This window comes from Toxotes jaculatrix, chromosome 7 (genome assembly GCF_017976425.1).
Source record: "Toxotes jaculatrix isolate fToxJac2 chromosome 7, fToxJac2.pri, whole genome shotgun sequence".
In the NCBI taxonomy this organism is placed as follows: Eukaryota; Metazoa; Chordata; class Actinopteri; family Toxotidae; genus Toxotes; species Toxotes jaculatrix.
The window spans coordinates 21,868,669-21,892,305 of NC_054400.1; the positions used below are offsets into that span (position 1 = coordinate 21,868,669).

The 23,637-nt window shown below is 40.7% G+C and overlaps 3 protein-coding genes across 3 annotated transcripts; 1 reads left to right on the plus strand and 2 right to left on the minus strand.

The window, feature by feature from the left end:
• Positions 1-2,541: 2,541 nt before the first annotated feature.
• Positions 2,542-10,594, plus strand: mlec (malectin). Its single transcript, XM_041042612.1, has 6 exons — positions 2,542-2,722; positions 3,196-3,416; positions 3,900-4,078; positions 4,370-4,546; positions 7,114-7,171; positions 7,443-10,594. Exons 2-6 carry the CDS (start codon positions 3,215-3,217, stop codon positions 7,685-7,687), a joined length of 861 nt encoding a protein of 286 aa, XP_040898546.1. The 5' UTR covers positions 2,542-2,722; positions 3,196-3,214; the 3' UTR covers positions 7,688-10,594.
• Positions 10,595-12,072: 1,478 nt separating this feature from the next.
• On the minus strand, positions 12,073-14,224 carry si:ch211-170d8.2 (uncharacterized protein LOC571755 homolog). The gene is made up of 3 exons (XM_041042046.1): positions 13,846-14,224; positions 12,742-12,886; positions 12,073-12,592 (listed from the first exon to the last, which is right to left on the minus strand). The coding sequence occupies exons 1-3, from the start codon at positions 14,222-14,224 to the stop codon at positions 12,259-12,261; spliced, it is 858 nt and encodes a 285-aa protein (XP_040897980.1). The 3' UTR covers positions 12,073-12,258.
• A 418-nt stretch (positions 14,225-14,642) lies between these two features.
• Positions 14,643-20,320, minus strand: hps4 (HPS4 biogenesis of lysosomal organelles complex 3 subunit 2). Its single transcript, XM_041043125.1, has 12 exons — positions 20,276-20,320; positions 19,884-19,974; positions 19,571-19,714; positions 19,363-19,470; positions 19,021-19,137; positions 18,470-18,564; positions 18,299-18,371; positions 17,859-17,983; positions 17,071-17,743; positions 16,670-16,796; positions 16,279-16,390; positions 14,643-15,965 (listed from the first exon to the last, which is right to left on the minus strand). Exons 1-12 carry the CDS (start codon positions 20,293-20,295, stop codon positions 15,794-15,796), a joined length of 1,857 nt encoding a protein of 618 aa, XP_040899059.1. The 5' UTR covers positions 20,296-20,320; the 3' UTR covers positions 14,643-15,793.
• Positions 20,321-23,637: the final 3,317 nt, after the last annotated feature.

Sequence of the window (23,637 nt, forward strand, 5' to 3'; positions counted from 1 at the left end):
TTTCGCCAAGTTAACTGTAGAAAAATAAAAGGTGTTTACATTTGAGCCCCTTTTCCTGTGGAGAAAAATGTCAAAGAAAATGCAGGAGCAATACAGTAGAAAATGGCTTTGAGATTGTTATTTAGACATCAATTGAAAATATATTGTACGTACTCAAACACACTGACAACAGCTTGTTTTTGTTATGGACCTTAAGTTTCATACTACCTCTTGTTCTTAGCTGTGTGTCTATACTTCCTGTAAAATGTCATTATCAGCAGATTAGTTTAGCACTGTGTGCTGTCACTGCATGTCTTGAGGACAAACCTCCTCATAATATCTATTATTTATACGTGTCTCTGGTAAGACTGCAGGCTGGGTACATTTTCCCTGCAGAAAGACTACTGAACCATCACTGTGCAAGTCACCAAATGAAAATAACTGTAAATAATTGTGCTGTGTCCCTGTGTGACCTTTGACTAATTTAGCTTTGATGAAAGGTTTGTATTACTACAAACATGTTTGGTAGTTACAAATATTACAAAAGACATATTAGGTATTGATGCATTAAGCATAAATTGTATCATAAATAGGTGCTCTTCTGCTTTATTTGGGCAGCAGTGACAGAGAGTATCTACAGGCTGCTGCAGTAACTTTATTTCATTGTCCATTATACTCCGGTTAAACTATTTGGTAACTCATGATCACTATTGTAAAAGAATCCAAAGCAGTTAACCTTTTAAAATACACCGCTCCACCCGTGGGACACTTTGGTCTTGGTAGCATTTCTTTAGGTGTGTTTCAGTCTGGACTGGACTCAGTCTTCACACAACTTTGACAAATTATACATTATTTGAAAGATCTAAGTCTCCTGATTTTGTCTGTGCAAAGTATTTTAGGATCCCCATATCACTGCAACAGCTGTATACGCAGAATTGGCTCAGGCTTGTGGCTATGGCCCCAAAGTGTTTTCCATACAAAAGGTATGACTGCAGGCCTTATATTCCTTTTGCCATGCCAAAAAAAAAAAAACCTTACATTCCCTTGTTTGTGCTTCTGTAACTTTAAGTATCTCTTGCGTTCAATCCGACTTTTTGGTTGTAAAGTATAAAGTTACCCTTGAAATGAGATCAGGTTTGAAGAACAGTAACCGTTTTATTCTGGGTACATTATTTTTTTGTCCCCAAAAATGGGAGTGTCTGGTCACAGGCAAAAATGACCACAGTTATATTAATACTAAAATGTTCAGTGCAAGACTGTTTTCATCTAAAAAAGAATAGAGGAGGTTGTTGCAGGAACAGCAACACCCACGACAAAACTGCAGCAGTACATGCTGCCTCTGGGCCACTTCTGGAGAAACACTGATGCAAGCAGCAGCAGCAGCAACAACAAATGTGTGCACATGTGTAACATCATGACTTTGGAAGAGTTTCCTGTTAATGTACTGCAAATACTGATTTAATGCTTAACAGCATCAGCTGTAGTAACTATTTAACCACACAAGAAAGTATGTTTGCTTCGTGTTAAGAATAGAGGGCATTTAACTGTATGTTTACTAACGCTGTGTTAGGTAAAGAAAAAAACAATCATGAAACACCTGTCATCCAAGGAGGTTATGCTGTTGCCATAGCAACTATCTCCATTCATTCCTTTCTGTAAAATTCTCGAGTGAACCGTGTGCGCGCTGCGTTGGACTCTCCTGATTGGACAAGAGACGTCGGGGTCCACGTCACACCGGAAGAAGGGGGGCGTGAAGATTTATTAAAGAACACGTACGTGTGTATTTTTTTTCCCTTTAGACATTTCAGTCCCCTGAATAATAATTTAGGAAATAATCTGTTTAAGATATGTAACTTTTAGCTGTCAGCATAAGTAGAACTGGTAACTGACATGACCAAGTCAATACAAATACCTTACTGTACATGTGGCAAGATTAATGATTAAAGAAAAAACACTTTACAACGAGAAAGAATATAAGGCAAATAAAGGTAAAATAATGGAAGTTAAAAAAAAAAAAAGAAAAGAAAAGAAAAAAATCATCTACAACACACAAAAAAATCCCCTCGTTTAGCACGCTGGTGTCTTATTTGAAGAATAAACAGTGGCTCCACCGCTTAACTTTAGATTTAGGACATAGATGCTTAACTGCCATTCAGTCTAAAGAATGGGGTGTGGACACAACCTGAGATTTCTGCCTGAAACGCTAAACTCAGGGTAAGGAAAAATCCCAACTTCCTCACTTGATTTTAGAAAAAGACACGGGTCTTTTTTTTCTTCATGCTTCTGTCAGTCAGTGTCAGAATTCGGCCATAAATTGTTTACAAACCTCAAAATCTGTGACTTTTGATTCTTGATGATCACATCAAAGTCGTTATTTGTACATGGTGTAAGGTACGGTGTGATTGGTCTGTGATACGGAATGGTGTTAGTTTCCTCAGTAGTTGAGGAAATCTTAACAGGAGGAGGCGATTCGACAGAGTATCTGTCAGTCATTGGCCAAGAGAAGTCTAAGGTTAGGTAGCGCTGTTCCGCCTCCTGCACACTGGCAGAGCAAATGTTAGTTTGGATGCACACATTGAATGAAAGTCAGTGTAGCAGGCTGTGGCCACCAGCGACTGGGAATATCTGCACACAGTCAAGTTATCTTACAGTTTAGAGTATAGGCAGCTGGTGAGACTGTATCAGCAGAGATAAGCTTACACATTGGCAAAAGACAGGTAGAAGATATTGGTGAAAGAGGAAGGTAAGAGGCATTTGCATGAACGTTAGCCAGGCTCCCATAGACCAAATATTTCTGGTTAGACAGGTAGGTTAGCTAGCTAGCCTAACTGACCAACGTTACTCGCTGCTAATTTCGCTTTATTAATTAGTGTTTGACTAATTAATACTGAGGTGGTAACGTTAGGTCAGGAGTCGGTTTACGTTAAACCAGAATGCCTGTTTATAATTACACTGTCTTTTTCTGGGTCACTGTGCGCTTTTGTGCTAATGCTACTGCCGGTATTGGTACTGTTAACGTTAGCATACTGGCTAACTTACAGATATCACGTTGCATGTCAAGACGAGCTTGCTAGCTCCGTACGCTAGCTAACCGTATGTGGTTAATGTTACATGTGAAAGGTGGTTAATGTTACATGTGAAAGGGTGACTTCCATGCATAATCTGAGTCTGTGCTGCATGCAAACAGATGCCGACGCTGTCTGTCTCTGTGTCTAGGACCAGGCTGTGTGTGGCAATGCAGCGGGTCACGGCGCGGCTCGTCGCCGGTCTGTTCGCAGCGGTGCTGTCGCTGCTGGCAGAGCAGTGTTTGGCGGACGGCGGGGCCCCCAGCCTTTCTGAACGGGTCATCTGGGCTGTAAATGCCGGGGGTGAAGCGCATGTAGACGTGCACGGTATTCACTTCAAAAAGGACCCGTTGGAAGGAAAAATTGGTAAAGGTGAGTGGACGTTTTCGCTAATATGAGTCTGCGTGCTTTGCTTCACCTGTAAGGTGTTGCTGAGAGTGACATTGTGAAGGTAAATGCTGCTCACCCGAGCCTGATAAATTTCCAGCAGAAACCCTCTGCATGGTCTCGCTTCCGCAAGTAACCTCAAACTACTGAGGAGTCAGCATAGAAGACTACAGCTCCGCCCCTCTCAGCATGTAGAGGAAGCAGGCGACGATATGATAACTAATTGACTGTAGACTCATTCCTGGCTTCAGTTAGGAGGCAGATATACTGTAACTGAAAGTTGGAGTGTACACAGTATTGTAACTTGCCATTTAAGACAGAGGAGCCCTGAGTGCAGCAAAAGGTCAGGGTTTGCGTAATGTGGCGCTTTGCTTCACTTAAAACACGATCGTTTTTGCAGAGATGCAACTATTAATGTGGTCTTGTGGAGAAAGTGCACACTGAACCTGATGCTGTTCTCCTTTGTAGCCTCTGATTATGGGGTGCGTCTGCCAATTCTGCGTTCCAGTCCAGAGGACCAGATTCTGTATCAGACAGAGCGCTATAACGAGGACACTTTTGGATATGATATCCCCATTCGTGAGGAGGGAGACTACATACTGGTTATGAAGTATGCAGAAGTTTACTTCGCCCAGTCACAACAAAAGGTATGGTAATATAGAGATATTCTAGTGTATTGTAGTGTGTTTATTTAATGAAGTTGTCGTTTTCACCTGCACAGTTTGATGTTTCTATTTATGCTTTTATTTTATTTTTTTCCTTTTTTTTTTCTCCAGTTCATATCTAACATGATAGGCATGCCATTTTTTTCTGTTTTAATATGCATGTCACTGTACACTGGTGTCCATACTGTTCTCTGAGAGTTGTTTGGATCTTCATAAGTGTAGTCTATTGGTGGCACCGTGAATCACTGTTGATTTGTAAATATGATTTTCTAGGTGTTTGACGTCCGTCTGAACGGCCATGTGGTGGTGAAGGACCTGGATATCTTTGATCGAGTGGGTCACAGTACCGCTCATGATGAGATAGTGCCTTTCTCTATTCGACGTGGGAAGCTGAGTGTGCAAGGAGAGGTGTCCACTTTCAACGGAAAGCTCACTGTGGAGTTTGTAAAGGTGAGGGGGTTTTTTTGTTTTTTGATTACTGGAGAAATTTCTGGATATCACTGACTGTCGGAAGGAGGATTTCCTTATTTTGTCATTACACCTTTGAATGGCATTTTAATGACTTGTTCCTGTTTAAACAGGTTGATCAGGTGGGACTGTATACATTTGTGCTGCTGCAATATCAGCTCAAGTTGCTCTGTGGAGTTTTTGACAAGTAGTGCCCGGAGCAGTGTTTGTTAGGAGTTGGTCCGGATTTTGTTTGTATTGTGCGCACATGATACAGATGAGATACACACGCAAGAGTGGTGCAACGCACTTTCCTTCCAATGGTTTCACTCTGTTTGACAATTAAAGCAAACATGGATGTAAACAATGCACATCTTTAAATGTGGAAACTAATTAGCTGAATGTAAACAACATTTGTTAATTTATATGGCATCTTTTAAGGAGGAATGGCTCACACGTGGTAATTTTATTGGCTGGCAGATTGGTTGTGTCCGCCTGCTGGTACACAATGAGGTGGCAGTTTAAGATAGTTTTATATTCTGGGAAGTCAAAGTAATTTTACTTTTGAAATTTTCTTAATCTTATTTCTTTCTTTTCTCTATGGAAAATAACTATATATTGTGTGTAACAGTGATACTTTAGCTGTTTCATTGTTTCATTTATTTTCTTTTTTTAGGTAGTGTTTTACTAATTTAGGATGGCAACAGGCAGCTATGTGCAATGGACAGAGATTAGTTGAAAACTTTACTAAAGTGTTGTTACTTAAAATAAAAGGCAGCAATTCAAGCAGAAGTCAAAATAGTCATCAGACTAACTTCCACAATAACAGAACATATCTAGATAAAGTAATTGTCATATAAAATGTTCCTTATCCATAAGAAATGACAAGTTTATTATAGTTCTCAGAATAAACCAGAACAAGTCACTCCTTTTATATCACTGCACATTAACGTGCATTCATTTCAGACTTGAGCTCTTTGGAAGTGGTAGTCTGACAAAATGAAATTGCCACCATAACTTTGACTCTTGGAGCTTATTCAGACGGGAGGCTGACATATAAAATTGACAGCACATTTGCATAATGAACCCCTCACATGAAAGGGGCTGTTGACAGCCAGTTGGAGTGTGTGGGCCATGCAAATCACTGACAAGAGACTCAAATGTGGTTGGCCTTTATCGTATTTGTTTACTTGTCATGTACTGAAGCTTTTAACTTTGCTCTCTAGCTCTCACCAAACTGCTGTTCTCGGAAAATCATGTTTCAGATTCTCTACTGTTCACCTCCTCTTCAAGTTAGTGGTCGCTTGCCTTTGTTTCATAGATGTGATCGTCGGTTACTGTGATTTACGAAAGGATATAGTGATATCCAAAAAAAATCTGTTGTTAGTACTGTTTAAAAAAAGAAAGCTGGATGGCTTTGGAGTCGGTGGCCTGGCCTTTCTTAGCCACTGAAAACAGTCACTGATGAGTTAGTAATTGTTTCACTTCTCTCCTTGTCACGTTTTATTCTCTGGTCATACATCTACCGACTCCTACCACATGACACAGTAGCAGTGTTGGTAATTTGGTTCATGTGTCTCCCCTTCACACTACCCTCCAGCAGTTCTCTACTTTTTAGTCACTTCACACAACCTGACATGGACTGCGCTTCCTTTTACATTCTTCTTATCAGGTATCAGTACAGCACCGTCTCATACTATGATACTATACTTCTGTTACTGTCGGCTTGACTTTTTATTGACCAAAACAGTGGATGACTGTGTATCAACATAGGTTTAATTTAATCTTGTGTAGTAAAACTTGGGAAAAAATCCATGAATATATTGTGATTATTTTATAAAATGCCCCACAGAATGACTTTCAGTTAGAGTTATCTTGTCCCCATGGGGTTGACACATGGTTGTTTACTCTAGGCCCTACATGCACCACTACTTCCAACCCAGTAAAACATCAGTCAGAGAGAGATTACATTTCATTCTGTTTTTAAGCCTGGGAACTACTCACAAATGCTCATGAGGTTGCTGCAGGCCATAGGAATAATATTGTTCTTTTTATTTCTTCTAACATGATTAGTATTCTCTCTAAGCCCTGGATTCTAACAAATAGAGGATTTTGCTTGTGGGTTTGTAGAACACTTGGCTATAGGCTACATTTGTAGCATGGCATACTTCAAAAAAGTTTTTTCCGCAGTGACCTCTTTCCTCTTTTTATTTTTTTGTAGATCACTAGTTCTCTCTGCATTTTCTTGCTCTAAAGAGATGGAAGTGGGACATGCTGTCTGTTCTTTTGCAGACTAAAAACAAAGAAGGGAGGCATTTTTAATGGTTGCTTTTGTGTCAAACTGAACATCATAGGAAGATAAGGGCGCTCCAACCTTGTTTCTTGAAAGCAAACGGGATCATTGACCAATAAAACTGTATCGTCTTTGTTTTTGTTTTTTTGTACCATTTTATTCTGCCTTAGTTAATCACCACTCAACTGTGCTTTTAAAATCCTAGTTTTTCGTACATAAATACATGTTATTTACTTTCATTTGGAATTTGTTTTTATCTGCTGTTCTCGGTTTTCAGGGTTATTATGACAACCCCAAGATCTGTGCTCTTTACGTGATGAAGGGCACGTTAGAAGGTGAGTCCTGCGACGGCACACGTACTGTAACCATTAACATTTTGCATTAAAACTTCCCATGTCTCGCTCGACAACCTGTAAGCACTGTGCTTGTCTGGCCGCTGAGAGACATGCTGCTAAGGCCAATCACAGTGTATTTGCTGTATCTACTGCATCAGTTTTAAACTGTCCTTTAGTAATGGTAGTGTTATATAGCAGTGGTTTTTTTCTGTGTACCATTCTTTATGTGGGACTGTGGTACTAACTCCTTCCGTCCTCTTTTATTTGACAGATGTACCAAAACTTCAGCCTCACCCTGGCTTGGAGAAGCACGAGGAAGATGAGGAAGAAGAGGAATACAGTGAAGGAGGCGAGGAAGGTGGGAAGAAAAAGGTCCCAACAGGTTCTAAGTACAGGGTCCAGTCAGGCCCCCGAACACCAAACCCATACGCAGCCGACAACAGCAGCCTAATGTTTCCCATTCTTGTGGCGTTTGGGGTGTTCATCCCCACACTGTTCTGCCTCTGTCGGCTGTGAGCTCAAACTAGCGGTTGAGGAGACGTAAGGAGGACAAGACGGAGGTGAAACTATGAAGAGAGGGGGAGAGAAGGGGGGGAGGGGGTCAAGGTGACAACATCAGCACAGGTTAAAGCATACACACGGGAGAGAGCTGAAGGCTTGGAGAAAATCAGGATGACGAAAGGAACAAAAAGAGACAATAACTTTTCGGAAAGCCACTGCAAGATGAAACAAATGCTGCTGGTGAATTGTACCGTTGAGGAAGGAAAAGGAGATGTAGGAAGTGTATGCTGTGCGCTTCTTTGTGAATGTGTTTCGCATCCACCTCTGCTGACCCTTTTGAACAATATTAGTCATTTCCACTCCGACTGGGCAGGATTTACATATACCAGTCTTCACGGTTTGAAACCACATTTCAGCAGCTAAGAGATGCTCAGGAGTGATTGGTCTGGGCCCGGTTTATAAACTAGAAGCATTGTTTTGTTCTGGGTGTTGCAGGGAAGCACACTCTGTTTAACCCTCCTGCTCAGCATCTGGTCAGACATGTTACCTTTGAATTGGAAATGGTGCTGCTTAGAAATTGGTCAAGTAGAATAGAAACCATGAGTCACACGGTTAGTGGAATTACAGTTGCCATTTGAGAGACTCCCACTTTCTCTCAACTCGTTGCATTTTTGTGTCTGTCCACTCAGATCTAGTTAGTCCTGCGTTGACGTGCCATCATCTGTTTGCCATAAGATGCTGAAAGAAGAAAGAACCAGCTGTGTAGCTGGCAGGATTATTCGCTGTCTGCTGTCTTAACTCGGCTTGCCTTTACATAAATATTGGTTAGGTTTCACAAACTTGTTGACTAAGGGTCATAAAAAGTGTCCTCAAAAGTAATCACAAATTGAAAGTCCTTGTTGGATTCTTTTCTTTTTTGTTTTTAAAGGATAAATTCGTTTTAAGCTTCAGACTTCACACGGTGAGAATGTTGAACCTTCAGCGTTTTCTTTCAGTAACAGACACCGTACTTGCATTTAGTGAGAGGCAAAGTTTATGCTGTGAAAGTGAGTCGTGATCATTACATTGCTGTATTTTAGGTGATCTTTGCCTTTTTCTATTCATTCATTCATTATGCATGCCTGCCTTTTTTGTTTCACCAAAGAATGTCTTTTCTTTTGTCAGACAAGGAAAACTTGATGACCCGTTTAATTCAACAGATAGCTTGCAAATTCATGTCTGTGACGTTTCTGTGGGGGTTTAACGGTTTAACTGGGCGTGATTGGGCGTACAGCACGCTCACCACATAAAATCGATAATAACAGCTGATTCAGTGGATCAGAGTTTTTCCACTTTTTACATCATGGCTAGACTGGAGGGGGAAGTTATCATTCTTTTTGTTTGTTTGTTTTTGATTTAAAACAGAATGCTGTGTTGACTCTGATAGGCCGTGAGCTTCAGTCCATGTTATCTGACTCTGAGAGAACAAGACACTGCAGCTCAGTGCTAATATAACAAACCTGTGCCAGCTAATGTACGCGTTTCATACAAAGTCGCTCTGTGTTTACCACAAGTTCATCCACCTGCAGTAAGAGATGAGAAAGCACAACAGTACACAAAGTAGAAAATCAAATGTTTACCAGATGTTCCAGATCAACATTGGCTCAGTGTTTCCACATAGTTCACTCAGCCTGTTCAGATCTGTCGTCTTAAACCTTTTTTAAACGCGGACTGTTTTGTTTTGTTAATTCAGTGTGAACTTTCAGTGCAATTAAGCTACTTGTTCCGGTCCTTGAATTGATTGAACAAACTGGGGGATAAAACGTGATCTTTGATCCTTTGGATTTTTTTTTTTTTTCTACATGGCCATATTATCAGAGTCCGCTTCGACTGTCTTTTAGTCTCGACTTTTGGACTAGGACACCACTTTCTGCTTTATATGCAAACTGAAAAGCAGCTTTGTTCTTTGTTTTTAGTAGAGTTGTGTTGTGAACCCTCCTATTTATGTATCTAGTTACCTCCCTTAAGTGCTTAGCTCTACTCCAAGGACAATTTTGTAACTTTGCCTGTTTCACTAATGCGTCTTAAATGTCCCCCGACTCCCTCCCTCCCTCCCACCAGTATTGCTGTTGCCATATGCAGTACTTGAAAAACGGTTAATAATTCAGGTGTTGCGGATCCTCCCTCACTCCTCGATTCTCCTTCCCATTTTGATTGATGTTGGGCAAGAAGTCAGTGCCAGAAAATATTCAGTCAAGTCGTTGACGGTTTTGGGGGTTTCTGTTGTTCTTCGTTTTTGTTGTAAACTCAACTCAACATATTTAAGACATATAAGCACCTTTTTTTTTCCTCTGAAAAGATGCAAAAAGTTTAAATTTAAATTCAGCACCAAAGTCACCGTGTTCTGTTCCTCTGCAAGTCTACACAGTTGCGTGTGTATATAAGGTACAAGATCACACGTTTTATTGTGTGACAACAGTTTTGATCTCATCACTTTTGTGCTGTAGCTGAGGTGTAAGGGGTGTCTTGTTTTGGTTTTTTTTTGTTTGTGGTAATTTTTCTTGTGAAGAAGACTTTGTGGCCTTTCTTCTGGGGAGGAACGGTTGTTGGTACAGAGTATAAAAAAATTTAACGGGCAGTCAGATGAACTGACTGTCGGAAAGTCAAATAGATGAGATTATGTCTGAAAATGTGGGATCTTCCATTCTATTATATATAATTTAAATCTGAGTGGGGCTGATCTGGAGATATTTTATAATACGCTTGGATTTGTATGTTTGAATTTTTTCCTCAGGATCTGTTTTGTTTTTGAGTTTTTAAAACGTGATATTTTATTGGTGTGACATTTTGCACTGCCTCATGTATTTTAAAATCGTCATTTTTTGTGTGTGTGTGTTTGTCTTTGTTGCCTTGAATTATTGAATACAACGTGCTTTACCATCATACGCCTTGAGGTTGCTCTTTTGTTGGCTTATATCAATATTAGCCTCTTATTTTTCTTCTGTGTCAAACACACTTTTCAGGGCTAGATTTTCATTCCACACAAACAGCTCTTATTAGGAGTTAATTACGCCTTTCAGCAGAATTAATAATCTTCAGTCTGTTGTTAACCTCAGCTTTTCTAGGAGCAAAGCCAGTCAAAAACACAAAGAGGTTTGAGAAATCTGTGTGAAATGTAAATGTCCATCACTTTCATACGGTCTTATCTCTTAGGTATTTAGCTCCTCACCCGCCTTTATCAGACCTGTTGTTATTGTCTATACATCTCACAACCGAATGAACTGGAGTGGAATGAAGATCTGCTCTCAGTGTTTTGTTTTTTGTTTGTTTGGGGTTTTTTTTCCACGAGAACCAAAGAATTGCTGTCATTCCTTCCAAATTCTTTAACACGGTGTCCTAACATGACGCTAAAGGTTCTTGTTTTCTTTCTTCCTTACCCAACCCCCCCCTCACCTGGTGAAGCAGTGAATCAACCAGGGGCAGCAAACATGTCACGTCTTGTCATCACATTTGTCGCCACTAATTATCCGTCTGCCACGACACCGGTCTTCTTGAAATTGAAAGAGTCGTGTTTTTTTTTTTTTAATTTGCTTTGTTATTAAATTTGTTTTTGAGAAGACTATTTTCAGCTTGATGCTGTTTTCCCTTGTGTCTCATTTTCAAAGCAGCTGAACGTGTGAGATGAATTTAAACTGAGACAAATTTACAGCCGACAGACAACTTCAACCATCGTCCAGGCAGCAGGCCACATAGACAAACGGCGAGGTCTGCCACCGATCGCACGGTGTGTGAGTGTGCGAGACAGTGAGTGTGTGCCTAACTATGAGTCCTACTGTATCGATATACATGTGTCGGATTAGAAAATGCTCTTCTGAGGGCTGTAGGCAGCAGCAGGTGGACTGGAAAATGTATTGGAGACCCCTGATTTTACTCAGTGGTGGCATACAGCTGCAGAATGGAAAATGCTGATAAATGCTGTCTCTTTTTAATAAATGTGCTATTTTATCAGAATGTGTCGCTGCTGTTTTTCAGACTCCCAACATCCCAGTGTTGCTGTTTGCGTGAGTGTGTTCAATTTGATTTGTCCTAAGTACTGTGCCTTAATCCTCAGCGTGAAGCATGTTGGAATCATGCGTAAACACCTTGAAATGCTAAAACTAAAAATGTTCCCTAAGAAAATGTACAGCAGTCACTGCTAGGTCACCAGCAGGGTCACAGCAACGTGTACAGGGCCCTGTGTTTGTCCAGGTGTTGTTTTTTTTCCCCCACTTTTTCCCACCAACTGTGAAAACTTCCTTAAATAGAACCACATATCTAAAAGGTGCTGGGAGCAGAATAAAAGACGAACACAGCTGAACAAAGCAGACGAAGCACATCCACTAACTGAGGTGACCACACGCTTGTCAAGAGCCATTGTTAGATTGAGTTTTAATAACCAAAGAATGACTCCATAAACTTACAGTATATCATATTCACTATTTACAATTATATATATATATATATTTTGTGAAAAACAACATTTATAAATTAATAGATTTGATATTGAAGTGCATCATTTCCTTGTTTGTCTCTTTCCATGCAGAACACAGTCCAGTCTCAGTCTGACTTCATCTGTAGTACAGAGCCATGAAAGGTGTGTGAGAGAGGTGGACACCACCACCTCCACAGGACACCCCTACTCCACCCTGACTGCAGCCCAGGACCAAGCCCAGCTCCAGCGCAGGCAAGGTGCTGGCAACCCCATCCCCCCACACATCACCATCAGTATCCTGCAGAGCATGAGGAGCTGGCGGATCCCCCCTAGAAGAAAACACCATCCGCCGCATGTTCACCAAGCTGGGACCCCCTCCTGCACCACCTGCCGTCTCCTGCAGGCTCTGGAAAAGGAACAGCAGATCCACTCTCAGCTCCACCATGTTGCCCCATGAAGATAAACTGTACCTAAAGGAGACAAGAAACAACAAGTTTCAACCAGGCCTGAGAGCCTTAGAGGCCAACACTGTCTTTGAAGGCCTTCAGACTGATGGCTGAAATGAAGAATTTGTATAAAACAGTAAAAGTGAAAGAACTTTTGAGTGTAGAGTTTTTACCTTGTAGGAAGGCTGCGCTTTGCCATGGATGGAAGCACAGGATGGATGTCCAGGTGCTGTGGGTTGGAAAGCTGAAGGTGGAGCTCAGCTCTCGTAACTGTCAATGATAAAATGTCCCTGGTGAAGAGAAACTCCACATCTGTATCTGGGGAGGAGGAGAAGAAGAGACAGTGAAGAGTCTGTCAGAGTCACAGTACAGTTTAAGACAGAGCATTTCATGTCACAAAGCAGCACACGCACATGTCGTCCATTCTGATAAATTCCAGGGATCAGAGAAGAACCTCGACCGCAGAGGTGATGTTTTCACTCCTAATACCTTGTTAATCTGTCAGCAGGACGTCTCAACAATTCTTACAGGGGACATTAAGCCAGCTAAGACTCATTTGTATGCAGATAGCGCAGTCCTCAATACAGCTGCATCAGTCAAGCTCTTAACGTCCCCTAAACTGCTTTTCTAGGTCATCAGCTTTCACTTCTACAGCTTATGACATTCCTGCCCAGTCACTCTTTCAGCTCCATATGCTGGATGGACTCTGCTGAGTGTAAACGGCACCCTGCATGTGTTTCAATTGAAACGTCATTTTTTGGTGGACAAGTTTTATTTTTGCAAAACTGGATCATCCACACAGCTCATGAAGTTACAGGACAGTTTTGAATGTAATGCAAAAAATGTTGGCTTTAGATGAACAAGGCTGCATTTTCCCTCTGGTATCCCATGCGTGCTGTAGATAGGTACCTGATATCAATGCGGTGAAGAAATCAATTTCATCAAAATGTGAGAAATGGAAACGCTGTGTTATGACGCAGCTGCAGGAGCTGCTCACCACTGTTTAGAGGTTTGCCCTCTCAAAGACTCTAGACTGGCTGATGGGTTCTCGCCCTACAGCCCACGTGTGGTTACAGCAAATACTCTTACATGCAGCTTTAAGCCACATTTAATGGAATCAGCCAAAGGGGAAATAAACTTGATCCTCATTTTTCTGGTTGAACTCTGCAGCCCGTTAAGGGCCCTTGTGCGTCCAGACCAACGAAACCAACGAATTTAAGATCTACAGAATCAGAACAAAGTTTATTAGAACAAGTCATGGATCTGTTTTATCTTACCTCCCCTCAAGCGACCTTGAATCCCTTTGACGCTTCTGCAGTTTAGTCCTTCCTGACAGCAGTGGTAAACCCGTCGCACAAAGCTGAAGAGAGATTTTCCAGGGAACACCGGGCCCTGGGAGGCTCCCGGGGAAAAAGGCCGAGCACGGAGTTGCAACACGGTTGCATTATCCTCAGGAGCTTGCTGCGTGTTTTCCAGCCAAGGCGCCGCCAGCTCTGCGCACCGCTCCCGGTGGCTCTCCTCGATCCCGCGCCTCCACCGCCTCAACTCGTCCGCGCGTAAAGTTGGTCCGGAGGATTCATCTGCAGTTTTCGGCGACTGTGACACAAATCCCAGCGTGTCTAGTGCGCGACCAGATACTCCAATGTCACTTGGCATCAGCGATAGAAGAAATAGAGCAATCCAAATACTGTGCAAGGAGGCCATGGTGATATTTCTAAATCCTGACCTTTGGATCTTCACTGATGAAAAACAGTCAGCTTCTCTGTGGTGCCAGCTCTCCATCCGGCGAGTTTGGTCTGCCTGCTATATACCCCACTGACAATGGAGACATCTTACCTCTTAGAATTTGAATCCTGTCCCTCCTCACAGTCCCTGCCCCTCTTTTTGTCCCTACCTTTAACCACCCATTTGCCCCCCGTTGCTTTCTTTTAATGCGCCTGCATAATGAGGCGCCCCAAAGAGCGCCGACCCCATCCATTCAAAGTCAACTACTTAGCTAATGACTCTAATTACTCACTACTCGGATCATCAAGAACGATCGCATTTACAACACACGTACACACACAGAAACCTCAGGACAGAACACGAATAATAACATTTTATGAGCATGTGCTTGGCTTTTCAAAAAAGCCTCGCGCACGTCATCCTCCAGTCAGCTGTAACCATTTTGCAACGAGGCCTTAAGCCTGAGGTGGAAAACAACAGGGGCCAGACTGCAGGGTCACATGCAGGCCCCTGATGACCCTAATAAGGCCGTGTAGCCCCTGTGGTTTTAAACAAGCATTTACAAAAGTAGCTCACATAAGACTCATCTCTGAGAGGATCATGTATTCATTAAATTTCCATTAATAATGCAACAAAGTGAATCCGTTCTCAACAAACTTGGACTGGAATTCAGACCTTTTTTTAAAGATACTTCATGGGGAAACAGTAGATCTAGTCTAAAAGTTAAATAGCATTTTTTTGTCGCTAAAGATCTTGATCTGAAATAAATAGACATTTTAATACTTTTTTTAAGATAATTTTGGATATTTATGTTATAAACCTATACTGTTTTACACTATATGCATGCAAAGGAAAGCATAATTCTGTACAAATGCATCACAATATAAAGATTTCATTTTGCCTTAGTCTTAATTTCTTTTTAAATTAATAAATACAAGTATGAGAAATTGCCTTTTACATTTACTGAATTGGGGGTATGACTGAACGGGAAATGTCTATAAAGTGAAAAGTTTGCAAAGTGTGTGCAGTGTATGAAAGAGAAGCTTAAAAATTGTGCTTGATACAAAAAGGTATTGTCTTTTAGCATAACATAAATAAAATGTGGGGTTGTACTCAGACAAGCATGTGCATGTGCAACTAAGACTACAACCTCAACATAAACGTAACCTGCCAAAGCCATAACAAAAGAATTTTTTTTAAACTTATTTTCGTAGCAAATTCATAGTAAAGATACAAAATAGAAAAGAAATAATGTTATGTTGTGAATATAAGTGCTATATAGTTTCATAACACATACAGTATCTGCATAAACTCTGCAGTGAGAAGATTGGTTATCTTGCTCCCTTGTTATCTAACCACAGAAGATACAGAAACAGAGGAAGCTCCTAATCAGATTTCTTCTCTCAAATCCTGTGGTGATTTTAAAGTTATTCAAAACAGGACAATTCTTCATTAAATTATATGTGAACACGCAGAGCAGACGTCACATTGCTGTCAGTGTCAGAGCAGGTTAACCCCGTGTTTCAGCAGTCTGTGACGGGCCTTGCTGGGCAGCGAGAAAGCGCTGTCCTGGTGGTTAGGGATGCCCGAGTTCCTCAGTGATCCCCCGTGCTGCTGGAAGTAAGTCTCCTGGGCCACACTGCGGGTTCCATACACAGCAGCACCAGCACTCCTGCGGTGAACATGTCACACGCATTTACATTTCAAGCATGTAGACTGATGACATGCAACAGAAAAGAGCAGAGTGACATGATAAAGAGACACACAGAGCAACAATAGAAAGGTTTTCTTTTCCAACAAATGTGAGCAGTTGCAGCATGATCTGTGCAAGTAAAGGAAAAGCATTCAGGGATTGATGGGATATGATGATAGACGAGAGGAACTGACCAGACCCCACCCCCGACTTCTACTTGAAGCACCATGAAAGGCACAAGTAACCCCCCTCCCAACCACCACCACCACCTCCACGTCACTGCCATACTGACCTGATAATAGCCTCCTGCAGAGTTTCAGTGTTACAGAAATGCGAGTGAAGAAGCGATGTGGCTCTGACAAAAGGATGCTCCGGGGCTCCCCCTGGTCGACCAGACAGGTTGGCTGCAGAGACACACAAGAACAGTGGCACATTAACCTTGGACAGACATGCCTGCTGCACAAAGGAATGCTGATCACAGTCTTACTAATTAGCCGTTAGCTCATGCAAAGACAAATATAAACTGCCAAACCCCACCCCAGTCCCCAGGTAGAGATGCCAGGGCTCATACTCACTCTAGCAGTAAAGTGAAAACTGTGAAAAAAAAATGATGCAAAGCAAAGTATAGGAAGAGCCAGAGAGTGAATAAAGAGAGATGTGTGAAATTATTATGGGGGCCTTACTTGTCAGTGTGCTCTGAATGCAATCAAAATGGGCAAAGATGTAGGGTCCAGGAGCACCCGGGGCCCCTGGAGAGATGGTCCTCAGATGGGCCTCCAGCCCATTGAGCGACGCCAGGCTGCTGTGATACTGGATACAAACCATAAAGGCAGAGCCAAATATTAGCATTACAAAGGCAAATTAGTGCACTCATGCACTTAAATTCAAATTCCACTGAGTCACAGCTGGTGGATAACAGAGGCAGACATTGTAATGTATTACATCAGCTCTGTCATGAAGCTTCTTTTTGTTCCACTCATCAAAAGGACTGAGGTAAAGTTTTGTGCTCTCAGAGTTTCAGAATTAAAATGTGACAAAGATAAGAGAAATGCTGGTTATTAGCAGGGCTGCTTTTGTTTCTCACCACTTCCTCCATCGAAGCTGTGTCACTCAAGAAGTGAGGCTCCACCAGCAGGGCCAGCACCAGGCCTTTAACCCGGTGCAGATACAGCGTCATGGGGATCAATGGACTCTCCTCTGGGCCGTCAAAAGCACCAGAGCAAGGAGGAGGGTCTCGCACCTCTTCCTTGTGACCTTGTGCATTCCCACCGCCAACTCTGCTATCTCCCGCCACCACCTCATTGTCCCATGATTCCTCATTGCCCGACTCAACCCCTCGGAAGTCAAACACTGTCCCGCAAGCTGCGTCTCCATCTCTTCCACCTCCATTGAGGTGGGAGTTTTCTTCAGACACTGAGCTGTCTCCTTTGTTATGTATCTGGCTGTTTTCACCTCCATTACTGTGAAAACTCTGATAATACGATTCCTCCTCAGCTTCATGGGAGAGTTTTCCATTTGAGAAAGGAGACTCGAGGCACTGTGGCGGGGGGCTAAGTGGATCAGCGGTGCTCTGTGATGGAGCCGGGCTAAACAAGGAGCTATCTGATTCTGACAAGCAAGGGCTGAGGGACAACTTCTGCGGGGACTGGGAGGGACCTGGATCGGATGAATCTGACTCAGTGGAGGCCATGTCAGATAAAGTTCTTGACAGACGGGTCTTCTTTTGGGGAGCGTCTTTGTGTGGAGTAGAGTGGGAACTGGAGGGTGGAAAACAGTTTGAGACATTCAGAGTTTTCTGGAAATGTTATTCAAGCATCCTTTGTTTTCTTTTAGTTAATAAAGTAACTGAATATCAGGAAGGGAAGACACTACCTGACGTGTTTGTCAACAGGAGCGGACTGCAGGTACTGGAGTTCAGACATGGTCAGGAACACTGTAGTGGAGCTGACAGCAGCCCCGAATGAGCTGGAGGTGCTTGGTCCATTCGGCCTCTGGGCCTAAATCAAAAAAAAAAAAAAGCTTCTCAGTTTCCCTGTTAAAGGACAGTTCAACATTTTTGAAAATATGCTTATTTCTTGTCTGGTGCACCAAATAAGCATTTGGTGAGCTAGTGTTTTTCCCTTTTCCAGTCTTTGTGCTAAGCTAAGCTGCTGGCCCCAGCTTCATATTCAGCTTACAGATATGAGAGTGGTATTGATTTTCTCAGCTAACTTCTGGCAAAAAAGGGAATAAGTGTATTTTCCAAACGATGAACAATGTTAAAGCACAATTACACTGAGTGGAAAACATTTGGACTAAATCTCATGTCCTACCTTGGTGTACGTTTCACTCTCATGAACCATGACCTTCATTGTGAGCTCAGGAGACATCTGTGTGCTTACAACCCTGAGGAGGGAAGGCACAAAAAAAGTCTGGTTTCAGACTGTGACATTTCCCAAAACTATCCCACTGAGAGGTGGTATAAAGTCAAAATGTCAGCCCACCTTCCTCTGAACAGGATGCAGCCTGCTAACACTAGAGGGCAGCGCTGACAGGCCTGAAGAATGAGGGCAGCTTTGAGAAGTAGAAGTGGGTCAACCTGGGAATACAAATTCAATTTGTCACCAGCTAAAAGAACTGAAACTGAAAAGTTATTCATACATAGCAAGTTACAACATAATAACTTTATTGTTCAGTTGTTAGACCAAGACACATATATGAACGTAGAAATATAATTATTTAAGTGGTTATATCGTCCATCATGTGATGGACTTGGCTGCTGAAAAGATTTAAAATGTGCTTTAAAAGTAGCACATTGTATACATTATAATTTAACCTTTCACGTGGCCAGCATTTTTTTCAACATCATAATTTATTCTCTGGCCACAGTAAATATGTCAAAATTTGCCTCTGCATGTTTGTTAACATAATGATGACTTACACAATACCACAGGATATTGTGACATAGTTATATCCTGTCTGAGAACTTCTATGTGCAGAATCAGATAAGCCGCTGTTGTTTAAATGCAGAACTCAGACAACATTTTGTACATACATTTGTTGAGTCAATGGTCCTTAAACAGCTGAAGATGCGATGAAGCTCCGAGGATCCTGACTGCAGGTGTGAGAGGTACTGCACCCAGCGAGCAGCCAGAGTTTCCCGACTGTTAAGCTACAGCACAAAACAAAGTTCAAACTTAAAACATGCAGAGGTATTAAAAAAACACTTTTGATTTTCAGCTTTTTGTAAATTGCTCTTTAATGTTGGTCCGTGACTTTTATCTATGTCTTGATGTCCTCTAAAGTCTTCTAAAAAAAAAAAAGACTCCTGTGTGACAAACCAGACTTTCAAAATACAAGACTACTGTAGAATTATTAAGACAAGTGGAGACTGTACCTGGTAGCTCTGTCGGACAGAGCCATTGTAGAAACAAAAAAGGTCAATTAGCTGATCCAGCAGCTCACAGACACTGATGACAGGGACATCCACTGAGCAGCCCAGAGCCTGGGAGGAAAACAAAAAAAGAAACATATTCCTCAAAATGGCCATCAAAAACAAAGTCATCTTGAAAAGCTGCAGCTGGACCACCTGTGAGAACACTCACCCAGAAGAAGTCACCTTTCATGCGGATGGCATACTTTTTGCGGCGCAGCCTCAGTATGCGTACAGGAGAGGAGGAAAGCTCAGAGACGCAGCGGCCCACGCCGGCAAGCTGTCCACACAGCAGCTCCTGCTTATCTAAAGGGGTCTGAGAGAAATAAAACAGGAACTGACTTACTTTAAGCTTACAGATCTATAATCCATGGATTAAAATATAAACACACAAACACTGGGGAATCATTATCATACTCAACATCCATCCATCCACCCAGAGCACAACCAAACGTGTAACATGCAACAGTTTGTGAAAGTCAAACCTCTTCAGGATAGAAGTAGCAGATTCCCTCTCTTGTGGGGTCGCCTTCTCCTTTGACCTTGGATCCATCATAGAGGAAGAAATAACTACACCTGCAAAATAAATACAAATAAAAATGTAATGAAATATAAATCAAATAAATGTCTACACTCTGAGGGCTGTTTGGTTTCCCTAGACATAAATTGGAGACTTAAGTTTATTCACGTGCTTGTCAAGAAATGCCAAAGATGCATTAAAGTTGCTGTTGTGATGCTCCAGTACTCTTCAAGTCGCAGGTGTAGCAGAAAAAGCTGCAGCCATGATCAACTGAAGCACATTTACTATAATGTACAGTGGTTTCTACAGTTATACGGGAAGCAGACTGAACCAGGACTCGGACTCAGCTGATCTCACCTTCTCACTAACTCAGCCATCACCGTCCGGAGAAAGCGAACAGTTCCTCAGTCATCAGTTATCTCGCGTCCATGTATTCACACTCCAACAGGCTGCAAATGCGCTCTGAAAAATAAAAGTAAAACTGGATATTACAGCTGCGGATCCGAGTCAGATGTTTGAAATCCTCCCAACACACGGCAGACTATCAGCTGTTCTGGTAGAGTTAGCGACGAGCACTGTTACATGCTAAAGCCCCACAGCGATGGATGTTGTTTTCGCTGTTTACTGCCACTGTTTATGTCCTGTTCGTCCCTAAAACGAGTCAGTGTGAAGGGGCTACAGCCACCTGAGGAATGCGGGTCAGTCACACGCAGTGTAAGCAGAAGTCATGTGAAAGTACGGCAAGCTTACTGGGACAAACTAGTGCGCTATTCAAAAACACTCAATAAGCCTTAGGAAACCATAACTGTTAAAGTTACTCAAGTAAAAGTAAAAAACGAGTAAATGTCCAGCATTCACAATTGAAGTAAGTATTTATTACTAATGTATTATTGTGTAGCTGATTGAACTAAAGCTAAAATGATCTACTTTGCGTTGTTAAATATAGAGTAAGCGGTCATATTTTATTAAGGAGTCAAGGATCATATCAAGGATTATGCTTGGAGAGAATAAATTCTTGATCTTTCGCTGTGAGTGCTGTGAGTAAAACGTACATTTGCCTATGAAATGTAATGAACGTGCAGTGAAGTACAATGGATTCATACGTTCATTCAATGAACGTATGACTCGTATACGTGTGGCATAAAATACTTGAGTACATGTACACAATATAAATAGTCTGTGATTATCGTTATTATTATTATTAGTGGTAGTAGTAGTAGTAGTAGTAGTAGTAAACAAAGGGTCGGATTCTTACAGCAGAAACAAAACTCCGACAAGATAAACAGAAGCTGCATTCATTTGATACTTTGGACAAACTTTCTGAAACATCTGAGTCTGTTTCATCCCTGTCCTGGAGGGACATGCTCAGGGGCGGGCTGGCCATCGAGAGCGTTTTTTTTACCCTGTAAAATGCAGTATCAGTGTACCGCAGCAGTGTGTCCTCGCAGTCGCAGGTGGCACAGAGTGGAACGTAACAAAGGCAAGAGTTGTAGGTTTCAGCAGTGAGGATCACTTCCGCGTTCGCGTTTCTCGGCTGCCGCTGGGGGCTGGCTCCACAAGTAAGCAATTATAGATTTATCCCGATGTTAAAATAGCCAACATTACAGCCTAAAAAAAATATTATTTTACACGCTGTTACATTTTTGTGTTTTTGGGATCTATTGATCGGGGCCGACTGTTTATTTTAGTAAGACCTCAGAATGTCATGAAACACCTAGTATATTTAGGCTTCAAAAAATGCCAAAAAAAAAGTCATACTTTAGTCATACTTTAGTAAAACCTCAAAATGTCATAAAAAACGTCACAGTGTAGTAAGGCGTTAAAATATGCCAAAAAAGTAAAATTTTTGTAAGACCTCAAAATGTCATAAAAACGTCATACTTTAGTAAGGCGTCAAAAAATGCCAAAAAAAGTCATAAAAATGTTTGACCTTAAAATGTCATAAAAAACGTCACAGTATAGTAAGGCGCCAAAAAATGCCAAAAAAAGTCAAAAATTTTTTTTTGACCTCAAAATGTCATAAAAAAAAAGTCATAGTATAGTGAGGCGTCAAAATCGGCCAAAAAAAGTCAAAAAAATTTTTGACCTCAAAATGTCATAAAAAACATCATAGTATAGTAAGGCGTAAAAAAATGCCAAAAAAAAGTCAAGCTTTTTTTTGAGCTCAAAATGTCATAAAAACGTCATAGTATAGTAAGGTGTCAAAAAATGCCAAAAAAAGTCAAAAATTTTTTCACCTCAAAATGTCATATAAAACGTCATAGTATAGTAAGGCGTTAAAAAAATGCCAAAAAAAGTCAAAAAAAATTTTCACCTCAAAATGTCATAAAAAAGGTCATAGTATAGTAAGGCGTCAAAAAAATTTTTTACCTCAAAATGTCATAAAAAACATCATAGTATAGTAAGGCGTCAAAATCGGCCAAAAAAAGTCAAAAAATTTTTCACCTCAAAATGTCATAAAAAACATCATAGTATAGTAAGGCGTCAAAAAATACCAAAAAAAGTCACAATTTTATTTGACCTCAAAAAGTCATAAAAAACGTCACAGTATAGTAAGGCGTCAAAAAATGCCAAAATAGGTCAAAATTTTTTTTGACCTCAAGATGTCATAAAAAACGTCATAGTATAGTAAGGCGTCAAAATCGGCCAAAAAAACTCAAAAAATTTTTTGACCTTAAAATGTCATAAAAAACATCATAGTATAGTAAGGCGTCAAAAAATGTCAAAAAAAAGTCAAACTTTTTTTTGACCTCAAAATGTCATAAAAAACATCATAGTATAGTAAGGCGTCAAAAAATGCCAATAAAAGTCAAACTTTTTTTTGACCTCAAAATGTCATAAAAAACGTCATAGTATAGTAAGGCGTCAAAAAATGCCAAAAAAAGTCAAAATTTTTTTTGACCTCAAAATGTCATAAAAAACGTCATAGTATAGTAAGGCGTCAAAAAATGCCAAAAAAAGTCACAATTTTATTTGACCTTAAAATGTCATAAAAAACGTCATAGTATAGTAAGGCGTTAAAAAAATGCCAAAAAAAGTAAAAAAAAATTTTCACCTCAAAATGTCATAAAAAACATCATAGTATAGTAAGGCGTCAAAAAATGCCAAAAAAAGTCAAAAAATTTTTTGACCTCAAAATGTCATAAAAAACGTCATAGTGTAGTAAGGCGTCAAAAAATGCCAAAAAAAGTCAAAATTTTTTTTGACCTCAAAATGTCATAAAAAACGTCATAGTTTAGTAAGGCATCAAAAAAATGCCAAAAAAAGTCACAATTTTATTTGACCTCAAAATGTCCTTAAAAACGTCATAGTATAGTAAGGCGTCAAAAAAAGTCAAAATTTTTTTTGACCTCAAAATGTTATAAAAATCGTCATAGTATAGTAAGGCGTCAAAATCGGCCAAAAAAAGTCAGTATAGTAAGGCGTCAAAAAATGCCAAACTTTTTTTTGACCTCAAAATGTCATAAAAAACGTCATAGTATAGAAAGGTGTCAAAAAATACCAAAAAAAGTCACAATTTTATTTGACCTCAAAATGTCATAAAAACGTCATAGTATAGTAAGGCGTCAAAAAATGCCAAAAAAAGTCAAAAAAATTTTTGACCTCAAAATGTCATAAAAAACGTCATAGTATAGTAAGGCGTCAAAAAATGCCAAAAAAAGTCACAATTTTATTTGACCTTAAAATGTCATAAAAAAACGTCATAGTATAGTAAGGCG

Excerpts from the sequence above, each read along its gene's own strand:
- hps4 (XM_041043125.1), bottom strand. The coding sequence starts at position 20,295 with ATGGCTGAGTTAGTGAGAAG. Across the intron at positions 19,471-19,570 it reads TGAAAGGTGACTTCTTCTGG|GCTCTGGGCTGCTCAGTGGA; the intron begins GTGAGTGTTCTC and ends TTTTCCTCCCAG. Across the intron at positions 18,565-19,020 it reads GGACCATTGACTCAACAAAT|GTTGACCCACTTCTACTTCT; the intron begins GTATGTACAAAA and ends TTGTATTCCCAG.
- mlec (XM_041042612.1), top strand. The coding sequence starts at position 3,215 with ATGCAGCGGGTCACGGCGCGGCTCGTCGCCGGTCTGTTCGCAGCGGTG. Across the intron at positions 3,417-3,899 it reads GGAAGGAAAAATTGGTAAAG|CCTCTGATTATGGGGTGCGT; the intron begins GTGAGTGGACGT and ends TCTCCTTTGTAG. Across the intron at positions 7,172-7,442 it reads GATGAAGGGCACGTTAGAAG|ATGTACCAAAACTTCAGCCT; the intron begins GTGAGTCCTGCG and ends TTTATTTGACAG.
- si:ch211-170d8.2 (XM_041042046.1), bottom strand. The coding sequence starts at position 14,224 with ATGCCAAGTGACATTGGAGTATCTGGTCGCGCACTAGACACGCTGGGA. Across the intron at positions 12,887-13,845 it reads TCAAGGTCGCTTGAGGGGAG|ATACAGATGTGGAGTTTCTC; the intron begins GTAAGATAAAAC and ends CCTCCTCCCCAG. Across the intron at positions 12,593-12,741 it reads AAGCGCAGCCTTCCTACAAG|GTACAGTTTATCTTCATGGG; the intron begins GTAAAAACTCTA and ends TGTCTCCTTTAG.